Source organism: Trachurus japonicus, chromosome 1 (assembly GCF_045865225.1).
Source record: "Trachurus japonicus isolate A0001 chromosome 1, Traja_1.0".
NCBI classification, from domain to species: domain Eukaryota; kingdom Metazoa; phylum Chordata; class Actinopteri; order Carangiformes; family Carangidae; genus Trachurus; species Trachurus japonicus.
This window is the reverse complement of record NC_140907.1, coordinates 10,005,995-10,018,463: the sequence shown is the minus strand read 5'-3', so window position 1 is coordinate 10,018,463 and position 12,469 is coordinate 10,005,995. Positions and strand designations below refer to the sequence as shown.

At 42.7% G+C, this 12,469-nt stretch overlaps 1 protein-coding gene across 20 annotated transcripts in view; it reads left to right on the top strand.

Annotated features, from left to right (window-relative positions):
• Nucleotides 1-12,469, top strand: part of ctnnd1 (catenin (cadherin-associated protein), delta 1) — a 43,087-nt gene that overhangs the window by 11,080 nt on the left and 19,538 nt on the right. For all 20 annotated transcript variants that reach the window (XM_085766243.1, XM_085765912.1, XM_085766169.1 and 17 more), the window contains 9 exons: nt 373-447; nt 1,062-1,187; nt 1,373-1,665; nt 2,132-2,222; nt 2,732-2,922; nt 5,684-5,936; nt 6,791-6,862; nt 8,002-8,152; nt 10,058-10,259. In XM_085766243.1, the coding sequence (XP_085622369.1) occupies nt 1,068-1,187; nt 1,373-1,665; nt 2,132-2,222; nt 2,732-2,922; nt 5,684-5,936; nt 6,791-6,862; nt 8,002-8,152; nt 10,058-10,259 (1,373 nt within the window). In that variant the 5' untranslated portion in view covers nt 373-447; nt 1,062-1,067. The remainder of the gene's footprint in view (nt 1-372; nt 448-1,061; nt 1,188-1,372; nt 1,666-2,131; nt 2,223-2,731; nt 2,923-5,683; nt 5,937-6,790; nt 6,863-8,001; nt 8,153-10,057; nt 10,260-12,469) is intronic.

The window sequence follows — 12,469 nt, the reverse complement described above, 5'->3', positions numbered from 1 at the left end:
TGGTAGTAGAGATACTCAGAGCTCCCCCTGTGGCTGGAATGGGAAGTGCACCACACCCATGGCTGCTTCAGGGCAGGCACCACTGATGGTAGTGACAGTTTTTATCTCTGCGTGCGGGTCATTATTCATTTCTTTACGGACCAGTTTTTGTTCATCCGTTCATTCCATCATCATAGTTCATTTATGTGTGTTCATGTGTGTTGAATAACTCCATTTCACCGCCTTGTTTGTGTTTACGGGTGAATAGCTCTGCTTGTGTGTTCATGTTGTTTACATACCTTTGGAGTTTCATGCAAACGTTTCTGGCTCAGACGCACAAAGCCGGAAAAGTCACAGCCTTTCACTTCTTGCATTATTTCTTCCCCTCTGCAGAACGGGCGCATTCCTTGTGATGCAGACATAGAGAGGCTGACACTGAACGAGGGTTACATCAACGGGACACATCACGTAAGCACCCGCTACTTCAGTTCCTCTTGTTCCATTAAAGCAGTTAAAGGGATAGTTCAACGTTTTGGCAAATTGGCCCATTGCCATAATCCCTGTAGTTTTAGGAGTAGGTTTGTTACCTTTAATTGTCGGTGCAAGCTATTTTTAGAACGGCAGAGCAGAGCCGTGAGCTGCTCAGAGCTACACTACGGAGGCTCATGGGATTTCTTGGTTTCCCTCATCAAATACACAATCCAACAACTCCAAAACGCTCTGGTAGACAAGTTGTGACCTGCACATTCACCGCGCTATGAGATAATAACAGAACGTTATGAGACAGAGTTGTTTTTTACGTAAATGCAGAGACTGCTTGCTGAAAAACTGCGCTTGACGGGAACGCGCATGGGTGGATTTGCATGAATCTACCTCGAAAACAACTCCGTGCCAAAATGTTGAACTATCCCTTTAAACCCTAAGGATATCCCTTGTGAATAGTGATGGGAATAACGGTGCTACTTTTTAAAATAATAGTAATTCAACTACTAACTCAGTTACTTTTGGGGGAAGTAACTAGTAACTAAAACTAATTATTTTAAGTAACATGCATCATTTGTAATCTGTGTGTGTGTGTGTAGTTCAGGATGGAGCCTGGTCAGGTGATGCAGGAGACGTTCACGGTGCAGGAGGATCCCCAGGAGTCCCAGCCTGTCGTCTCCGTGGAGACCAGCGAAGATGGAACCACTCGCCGCACAGAAACCACGGTAACATGGGATGCATATAGATGCTGAGTGCGCAGTAGGCAGGAGTGTTTGAGCAACATGAGTTTTGTCTTCATCATTTTCCAGCTGATGTGATGTATTTCTCTCTGTAACAAACAAACCTTGGTGCTTGTAAATCCTGAGCTCTAACATCTCGTCTGCCGCCTCCCGTCTCTCGCTCCTCTAAGGTAAAGAAGGTCGTAAAGACCACCACCACTCGCACAGTGATCCCGTCTGTGTCGGACACACTGTCCCTGGACGGTGGGGGTTCTGTGACGGGCATGGGGGGGTACAACGCTGCCATGGATAGGGTTTACAGGCAGGCACCCAGCGGAGGCGTGCCCATGGACTACCCCACTCACACTGTGCCCCGAAACTACCACTACGGACCTCCGGCTGGCTACGACGACTACCGCACAGGCCCTCCGTCTGAGGCCTACGCCAGCCTCACCAGAGGCGCTCGCATGGACGACCGCTACAGGTACCATGTTTGTAGAAAGTATAGCAGGGTTCCTACGCAAGTATGGAATTTGGTTTTATACATTTCCAGGTCTGGAAAAGCATGGAAAATGGAAACTATTGTATGGAAATGTATTTATCTTAATACTTATCTGGGTTTGGTCTTATATGAAGTTATTTTATCTCCTGGAAATTATTCAGTGACATAATGGCATACAAATTCAGAATAATGAAAACAAACAATTAATTGCATAATTTATTTACATGATACACATCTAATTACTCAAATATCACAAATTATTAGAATTCTTTTGCCGAGAAGTCTGGAAATTAGGGTCTAGAAAAAGTATGGAATTTTGAAATTTCAAATGTGTAGGAACCCTGGTATAGGATTTACACCATTAAGGCACGGGCAATAATTTAACATAATCTGCATCATCTTTTAGCACTCCATCAAGTCTCTTTGTCGACCTCTGCCTCCCCTTTAGACCGGTCCATCCAGATGGGTACCGGACTCTGGACCCGAGCTACAGAGCCCCCAGCAGGAACCAGCTGGATCCCTACGCTGCTCAACCACAGGTGTGTGTACAGCTATTGCATTACACTGTGTTGCTGCTTTTCTTTGCATTGTAACACGTGTCCATGCTGTACGTTAAAAATTGAATAGGAGTTCAGTAGCTATATGTCCATTATCGTGGCTCTGCTTTTGTTGTCGGTCTGTTTTATGTATCTTATATGCTGTGCATGCTTTTTATGTCTGCTTTTGCTCTGCATGACTGTTTAGTGTTTAACAATGTTCGTTGTCTACTGTATGTTGTCGTTGTATAACATTTATTTTAATATTCTTATATGTCATTTTATTGTTTGCATGTACCTTCTTCCTCTTATACTCTTATACTCTGTTTTAGGGTGACATTGTAAAATCTGTCCAGGGACTACAGATGAAAAATTGTCTTGGCTAACTGGCACTGGCACGTCTACAGCGATGTTTGCAAAGATTGATAAATAAACTAATGAATAAATAAATAAATAAAATAGCTTTTTGATTGGGTTTGTGTTACTAGATACTAACTCCTTCCCCTGTATAGGTTGGACGTATGGGGAGTGCCTTGGAGCTGTCCTCTATCCCAAGGTTTGTCCCAGAGCCTTACGGCCTAGAGGACGATCAGCGCAGCATGGGCTACGATGAGCCTGACTATGGTATGGGGCACCCGATGCACTACAGCACCGTGCCGCGCAACCACCACGCTTTTCCTCACGGGCCCCCACGCAGAACCGGGTAAGTGATGTTTGTTTTGTGGCAACTCATCTGCGTTGTGAATTTGGCTTGTATTTAATAAACAACTAAAATTCAGTCAGTACGTTTACATGACACTTGAAAAAAACGAATTATTGCCTTAATCCGACTATAAATGGACAACTGAAGTGCATGTAAACACCTTAGTCCAACTGAAATCAGAGTTGGAGAACTCCGATTAAGACACCCAGATAATGCGATTGGAATTCGATTTTCTCCGTCATGTATACACCTTAGTCGGAGTATAACTGGACAATGCATGTGCGCATGCTCCACAATAGAGACGGCACAAAGTGGAGCAGAGAAGCCGCCCGAACCCGGCAAAGTAAAGAAAAAAACCCAACAACAGCGCTGATTCAATGCATTTCACACAGCGCAACCAGCAAGAGTGTTTTATTTGTGAGAGAGAGAGAGAGAGAGAGAGAGAGAGAGAGAATCCTCAGCGCGCATCCAGCCCAGACTGGCACGGTTGAGAATTTATTATTAAGCTTACTAAGTTGTTTATATTCAGTTTTTTAGGAGGTGACAGAAAAGTCAACAGGACAGGGGGCGTATTAACCCGCTGAAATGACGGGTGACGCCGCATGAGGGGGCGGACCCCGTCAGTTATTCGGTTTTCTCAGTTGCATGTAAATTGAGACAAGGACAGAAGTCCGACTTGACGCCAAAATCGAATTTTGAGCATAGCTCGATTAAGCTCTGCATGTGAACGTACTAAAAAATTTGAATATTACAAAACCGGAAAAAAATGCATTTTTTAATACCGAAATGTTGGCCTTCTGAAAAGTATATCCATCTATATTCCCTCTATACATGGAAATTGACATTTCCATGATATTCTGATTTATTGAGATTTTTTTTTCTTTTTTTTCTGATTTATTGAGATGCACCTGTATGTTCTTTATGTGATCACTGTGTGTACTGTCTTTAAGTCACCAGTGTCTTAAATCTTCATGAAAAGGAAAGGACACATTTGACCTTCACTGCTTTTGGTCTTAGAAAAAAAAAAGAGACCAAAATAACAAAGAGCAGATTTTACACCAGCAGGCTCAGGGCTAGTTTTAAAAATAATTTTCTGATTAATTGCAAGTTTTATTTGAATGATCCAGTATTGATTATTTTATAAATTTGATCTTTGTATATATTATGCCCCTTTTCTCAGTAAAGATCTACATCATAGGGGTGAATGAATGGGTTGAATAGTGAAAAAAATAGTAAATCTTTAGTTGGTGTTTGCATGTTCTTCCTGTGCCCGCGTGTTCTCCTCAGGTTCTCCGTTTTCAAAGACGCGCACATTAGGTCAATTGATGACTCAAAATTATCCATAGATGTTAATGTGTGCTGTTTGTCTTGATGTTGACATGTCCAGGGTGCTACCCCATGTTTTTAAATTCTGGAGAAACACTGCATGTGTGGGGATATGAAGAATGTGGTCTCCACAGACATGGAGCCATCGAGGCCAAGTAAACATGTAGAAAGTTATTTGGACTGTGCAGCCACACTCTGTCTTGCACTGTTTTTACATCATGGAGCTTGATTGTTTGTCATGAAAAAGGTTTTTGAGACGTGTAAGTAACTTGAGAAAAGGTTCAGTTTTGCACAATCAATGTTTCTAGATTACATTCTGTACAGTCTGTTATTGGACCAATAACTACTAGATGCTGGAAAATGCAGTGTAATGTTGCATTTTGAATTCAGAAATAGACACAATTAATATGTTAAGAGGTTGTTGATTTTTAAGTTTCCCTTAACTTGACCTCAACCGCCGAATCAGAAGCTGAATAGAAGCTGAATGGAGTGAACAAACATGTTCGACCAAAACCTGTAGTAAACCTAGAGATTTCTTCCACAACACAGACTGATAATAACCTGCAGCCTGTTCTGAGGTCTGGGTTTGTATTTGTTGAAGAGATATTATCTGTGGAGGGTAAATGAACAGCGTGTGGATTCTACTTTAGTCAGTCGCTCTCTGCTCAGGAGATGACAGTAGCTGGGCAGCTGTCTGCAGATATCAGGCCGAGGTGCTGCCAACGCTAACGGTGCAGATGAATTAGTGGGCAGACCTAAGGTTTCTGCTTGTCTCTGCTCACTTCGGTCATTAACCCTCTGAGACCCACAATCACACGTTTTTTTCTAACTTAGTGTTTTACCTAATGAAATTATCATTTTAAAGATTTTCAGCAACTGCTACACATCATCGAAATCGGCCAATAAAGACTTCTATCTGTACAGTAGCTACAAAGGGGGTTTATATCCCATAAATTAAAAAAAACTTTTTCCCCCCCTTGTCTTTATGAATAGAAGGCTTTTTTTTTACCCTTTTCAAATTGCATTTATCTGTGTGGGTTGTTCTAGGAGTGATTTGAAGTTTCTATCTTTATCTGTTCATGAGTTTAACTTTAACTTTATTGAACTTCCTTGATCTGCCCCTGGAAACAGCAGCTGCTAAGTCTCTGCTTTTACTTGTGTAGTTGATCTGATCCCTCCATCTGTGCTCTCTGCCTCACTCTCAGTTCACAACAACCATCACTGCCTCTATCTAGTGAGGGTTTACAGCCAAAGAAGCACAGTCCATCTCCGTGTGGCCCAGTGGTTCACCAGGTGGAGCATGTGCTGTCTGGGTGTAGTCCTTGCTGTGTGTTGTACTCTCTCCCATGCCGTCCAGTTTTTCTATCTCTCTCACTATGGCTGTGATGAAGGCAAAAACACGACATGACCAGGTTGTTGTCTCCCTCATCCTCAGGAGTTACGAGGGCACCTTGGACGGAGACATGAGTGGTCCAGGGGACATGTACTACTGGGGAGGAGCACCCATGGCCCAGGGTGAGAGAGGAAGCATGGCCTCGCTGGACAGCACCCTGAGGAAAGGCCCCGGTCCGAGCGGGTGGCGTCAGCCGGAGCTGCCGGAAGTCATCGCCATGCTCAACTACAGGCTCGACCCCGTCAAGAGCAACGCAGCAGCTTACCTACAGCATCTCACCTTCAAGAATGACAAAGTAAGACACGCACAACTGTCCTGTGGACTTTACAGAAGAGTGGGCTTTGGTTTTAGATTAGAAGCAATAAGCCATCAGGGTGGAGAGAGGCTAAAAGACACACATCTTAAAACAGACAGACTCATGTTTTCATTCATCAATAATTAAAGTCAGAGGTTCAAAGAGGTTCACATACCGTCGTAGTTCCGACCATAAACGGCGATTCAGCTGCGTTATTCTCATGACTCGCCACGAAACCGAAAGTAAGGAAACACTGGTCGGCTTGCCCAGCATTTCCACCACCACTAATAATAACAAAATAACGATAGAGACAAAACAATATATTTATCGAAAATGGGCCCATTAACAAGTGTGGGTAGCGGAGATTCATCCACATTAACGTGAGACTTTTTTTATAACCGAATAGAAACTCCTCGTTGTCCCTTTAACTCTACCGACACATTTACATTTGTATACACATACTGATATTCATTAATGTGTATTGTCCCTTTCAAATTAAAAAAAAAAAAAAAAGTTCTAAACATAGGACCAACTGGGACTGGTAACTTTAGTGCTTGGGTCAGTTTTTTTTTCCAGGTAGAAAAGAGTGGAGAAAATATTTTTTAAGTAGAAAAGTCAGATATTGTGAGGTAATTCAGTCATTCACTCTGAATTTGCAACGGCTCCAGGTTTATAAGAACTACACAAAGTTCACTGTAGCAAAGGTGCTTTTATATCCACTTATAAGGAATTTAGGGAAACTATTCAGTGGTAAATGTTGGCCAGTTTATATATCCATAATGCACATTCTCCACGTCTACACTGACCTCATCTTCACCCACTGCTTATGTGACGTCCCTCCTTTCACTTTCCAGGTGAAGTCTGATGTCCGTCGTCTGAAAGGCATCCCAGCGCTGGTTTCTATGCTCGACAACCCAAACAAAGAGGTCAGTTTGGTTTTGTCCTCGGTGGCTTTCTGCTCATGCTTTACTTTTGTCAGAAGTGTGTTATAAGTGGACTAGGTGTGGTTGCGGCGAGGCTTAGGGGGGATGTAGTGTGTTTCTTATGTAATCCTGAGACAATTTATTGGCCCCCGAGACGAGGACCAGGTGGACGTGAGACGGTAGCTGCAACATCAAATAGATGAGGAATGGGAATAAGCATTACGTATCTGACTTCTCCCTGTCAAATCCTGGAAGTCAACACTTGTGCTAAATATGGTTCGGTCCAAAACATTCTGTGGCTTTTTTTAACGACTCCCTTTCATTTAGGCCGAGCAGTGGCAGAGTTTTGCTGATGTTTGTATGGGCATTACCAGACAAACCACATCATGCATTCCTCTCTGGAAGCAAGGAAGCATCTTAACTTCACATTTCATGCTCTACGGCCAATGACAAGTTTGAAGTCTGGTGTGACTCCCTGACTGGAGAAGTGGGTCAGACAGAAATCCTCTTAACGTTTTCAAGGGGTTCAAAAGACTGTGTGTGTGTGTGTAAAGCTAAGCTCCTATATAGGAAAGAGTGTGTTGAAAACTTTTTTTTATTTATTTAAAAGTATATTGGGATGATGATACAGTGTTGATGAACTTGTGCTGACATTAACATTGTTCTACAGTGAAGAGGGAACATGACCAACAAATTCAACATTAATCATAGGAGGTTACTTGTAGGAGTAGTCCTAATTTCCATAACACTGTCTAACAACTGAGGGCGTGACACAGTTTTCTACTTCTATGCTAAATTATCTGCTATGTATTTCCTTCTTTATGTTCAGACATGACTGAATCCAGCAAGGGGGGTGGGGAGGGGAGTAATCCAGAGGGGTGAGGGAGGTATGGGTGGGACAAGGGTGGGACAACAGCTCACATTTTTACTATATTTCTTCCCTTTTTCCTCTTTTTTTTTTTTTTTTTTTACACTGCCCACAATATGCTCAGAAGATGTATGGTTGAATTCGTATGTGAATTATGTGGCTGTGTATATGATTTAATGTGGGTATATTGTGAAAAAAGAAAATGAAAAAGAACCCCACAACTTCTATGCTAAATCCATGCAAGTGAAATGAGCGTCTCCGTCTTCCTCCATAGGTTCACTACGCAGCCTGCGGAGCACTGAAGAACATTTCGTACGGCAAAGACCCAGACAACAAGATCGCCATCAAGAACTGTGACGGAGTGCCGGCTCTGATCAGGCTGCTGAGGAAGACCCACGACCAGGAGCTAACTGCCACTATCACGGGTTAGAAGCACAAACTGCACTGCACCACATACTCAATATAAACCTGATGGTGGCATGTTTCCACTGGCAAATGATGAAACAACAAGAAAAACAGTACATATTAATGAACATTGACATGTAAATATGTGGGATTGCAGGCAAATGGCTAATTTCCATCCCCAGTCCCATTGGCAGGTTGATGTTAGACTTAAAAACAATGACGATAAAAAGTACAAGAGGCAGGACTAAGACATAAAACACTGCGTCATGATACACTTGACAACATACATGAAACATAACATAAACAACATACATAGTTATAAAGTGCTAGAGTGCTGATTAAAGTGCTATGTGTTAAAGTGACGAGTGCCTAAGTGCAATATTTAATTTAATTGCACTATGCCCATAGCACACGATTGCATGTGCAGATGTGTGTCTAAATATTGCACTAATTTTGTATACCTTAAAGGGATAGTTCACCCTAGAATGATATTTCGCTCATTATCTACTCACCCTCATGTTGACTAAGGGCTGGAAGAAGTTTCAGATTCCTCCGTGGCTTCTCTGAGTTACAGGGGGTCTCGGCATAGCAGTGCATGTCCATATAACGGTTGCAAAGGGACACCAGAGCTCTTCGTAAAAAAACACACACAAAAAAACATCCAAATACCTCCATGCTGCTCGTATGTAATGTCCGTCTTGTGCTGAAGCCCCAAATTGCGTAATTGTCCCGAAAAAAATTAAATAAGTCTATATTTTAAGCTTGTTTGTAGCGGAAGCTTCTCGAAGCTCCTCTTCCTGGTCCGTCCAAATCTCGCGTGATTTGCGCCGGCGTCAGTATGCGTCAGTGCGGTTACTGCGAATCACGCGAGATTTGGACGGACCAGGAAGAGGAGCTTCGAGAAGCTTCCGCTACAAACAAGCTTAAAATATAGACTTATTTAATTTTTTTCGGGACAATTACGCAATTTGGGGCTTCAGCACAAGACGGACATTACATACGAGCAGCATGGAGGTATTTGGATGTTTTTTTGTGTGTGTTTTTTTACGAAGAGCTCTGGTGTCCCTTTGCAACCGTTATATGGACATGCACTGCTATGCCGAGACTCCCTGTAACTCAGAGAAGCCACGGAGGAATCTGAAACTTCTTCCAGCCCTTAGTCAACATGAGGGTGAGTAGATAATGAGCGAAATATCATTCTAGGGTGAACTATCCCTTTAATGTATTTTGTACATGCTATTGTATACAATTGGGATACATAAATATACATATGTAAAGAAATAGTGGTGCCCCATACAATTCGCCAATTAGACAGGATTATGATCACAAGTCTGATTTTCCAATAGCCATGCCTTAGAACAGAATAGAAACTTTATTATCATTGTATCAGATACAATGAGATTGGAGATGCTACTCCTAGTGGTGCATAAACACAATGCATATACATAAATAGAATTAATTAATAAGAAAAAGCAGCAGTCATCTCATTCACACATCACACATTAACCAGTCACAGTCCATAGAAGTTTGGTAAAAGAAGTAAGAGTTGGGAGTTCAGGTATAGGGCCAAGTACGGTACTTGGTTCCAGGTCTGGGATGCACAGAAAGAGAATACAACTTGACCAAAAGCACTAGATCTGTCCTGATTTTGCTGTTTTGAGTCTGGTGCGTTCTGTTTGTTTTTCTTTCTGGCGTTACTTGGTTATTGAAGTTTCCGCTCTTATCTGGAGTTTTGTCGTGGCCGTGCATGGACACCTCTCACACAGATGGCATTTCTCACAAATCAGGAAACATGACTGCTTATCTGCCAAGCCGTTATTTTCTCTAGGGACAGTTGGCAAATAAGTTGTAAGCTGCACAACTGAACTTGACTTTTTTTTTTCTTTTACATAATTTTCCTTCTGTCTTCCTCTCTGTTTTCCCAGGGACGCTGTGGAACCTGTCGTCTCATGACTCTGTGAAAATGGAAATTGTGGACCATGCACTGCACGCCCTGTCTGATGAGGTGATGGTGCCTCACTCCGGCTGGGAGCAAGGGAGCAACGGAGCAGGAGGCGGGGAGGAGAACTGCAAGCCAAGACACCTCGAGTGGGAGACGGCCCTCACCAACACAGCAGGCTGCCTGAGGTAGGGAGGACAGACAGGAGGGACGGAGGGAAGGAGGGAAGGAGGGAAGGATGGAGGTCGTATCAGAAAACAGATTAGAGCTGTTTGATTTGTAACAGAGGAAAGAGAGTAACTGTTGATGTGAAGCCTTCTGCACCACTAATAGGGAGCTTCTCTGACTCTATCATCATTCTGACTATTACAATAAAACATATCAAAATAAATAAATTGATTAAATGAAGTCCGTTATATTCAGAAGTCTGTAAAACAATGCTCAAATTGATTGACTCTGCACTTTCCTCTGATCACTAGCACATGTACACAAGACGTCCTACGTAACACTGTGAAGCTAACGTTAAAATATTTTGGGGTGAAATGTTCATAAGTATAAAGTTGTCTGGGCTGAAGCCTGACCGTAAGCAGGAGAGATCAGGAGAGGGTGAAGAGTTAAGATGGAGGGAGCGAGTAGAGGACAGTGGGGCATTGACTTAAACAGTGTAAACACTATGTTCCAGCCTCTGGGTCCGTTATCTATGCATTCCCCTCGACCGCACGGTTAATTACAGCGATACGGCCGAGTGGCTGTAGAAAAGTATGTGTGAATAACTATATAATCTGGTCATCTGGAAGGTTTGGTATTGGCAGAAAGCGTCAGGACAGTATCGTTCAAAACACAGTCTGGGAGTTACAGACCTGAATATCACCACTACTACCAACACTATACTATACTATATGTTGTGTTTGATGTAAATCATCAGGATCAAGTTCAGTCACAGTCAAAAGTGTCAAACCAGAAAAAACTTGAAGCAATCTCAGCAGCTCACAGACAGACAGACAGACTGAGTCTCTGATGTTAACTCCATATGATATGTATTAATGGTCAATCTGTCAGATGTGTGTATGAGGACAGTGTGTGAGCAGGAGCCGCTGTTGTTTTCTGTTAGTTAGTTTGGTATCAAGAATAGTAGAATCACATTGGTTTTAATACTGACCAAATCTGTTCCCCACTGTTAGAGCCTCGCTAAACAAACAAAATGCTTAACTGGAGCCTGGACCAAATAAAAGACACCAGGAAAGAGGAACCAGCTTCACTTTTAAAGGGACAATGAGGAGTTTCGGAAAGCAAAGTGTTTTCACACTACATTTCCCATGAGCACGGTGAAATTCTTGGACCGGTGCAAGACGGATGAAAGCGAAAACATTTGTCAAGAATGTTTTCATTAATCAAGAATGAAAGTCGAAGGTTTGAAGACGATCAGATACTGTCGTAGTTCCAACCATAAACGGCGATGTGGTGGCGTTAGTCCCATGACCCGCCGGCCAGCGTCTGGGAAACCGAAAGTAGGAAATGCTACTAAATAATAATATCAAAATAACTATAAAGACAAAACGATATATTTATTGAAAATTGACCCATTAACAAGTGGTAACGTAGATTCATCCACATTAATATGAGACTCTTTTAGAACCAAAAGGATCAGGTCTCAGTCATAAAGAAACAAACAAGGAGTGGATCACACCCGACAGAACAGAATGTGGAGATGATGTGGAGCCAGCCAAACTATGGGCTGTATTTCTGCACTTCTACAGTTCACCCCCCTCTAAACTACCTACAGAAAACTAAACCAAAACAAATGACATCCTGGGAAGTAATGAACCAAAGCAACATAAACTGCTGTGTCTTCTACTGGGAAACAAAGCAATCTGCAGAGATGAATCCACCACAGCAGGCTGTGCTGAGAGTGTGTGTGTGTCTCTGCTCATCAGGTCCCACCTTTTTCTCTTTTCTCATGTTGTTAATGAAGCTCAGCTTCTCCACACCTACAGGAGAGAGTGTGAGAGTGTGAGAGGGAGGGATAACACACCCCACACCCTGAAAGTGAAATGCAAAAACAGCCATCCCAGTTATAGTTGTGACCTATCAAAATAACATATGATCTTTAAGTTCAGTCTTTAAAATGCTGGTCTGCTGCAACATGTGAGTAAAGTTCCTGGACTTATGAGCAGGGCTCCCTGCTGCGGAGGGGAATGTGTCCTGTTATTGTGTAGGAGGGTGTGTCCGTGGCCTGCACCCAACACCAGACCGGGGGCTCAGTGTCCTTCCAGACCTTTCTTCCAGAACTCACTGGGTCTCAGTTTTCCATCCGTCCAGTTCTGTTAGATCTTTAAGTGGCACTCGGAGCAATTGAAGATCTTAGTCCGCAGCCGTAACAGGATCTGCTCAAACTGTA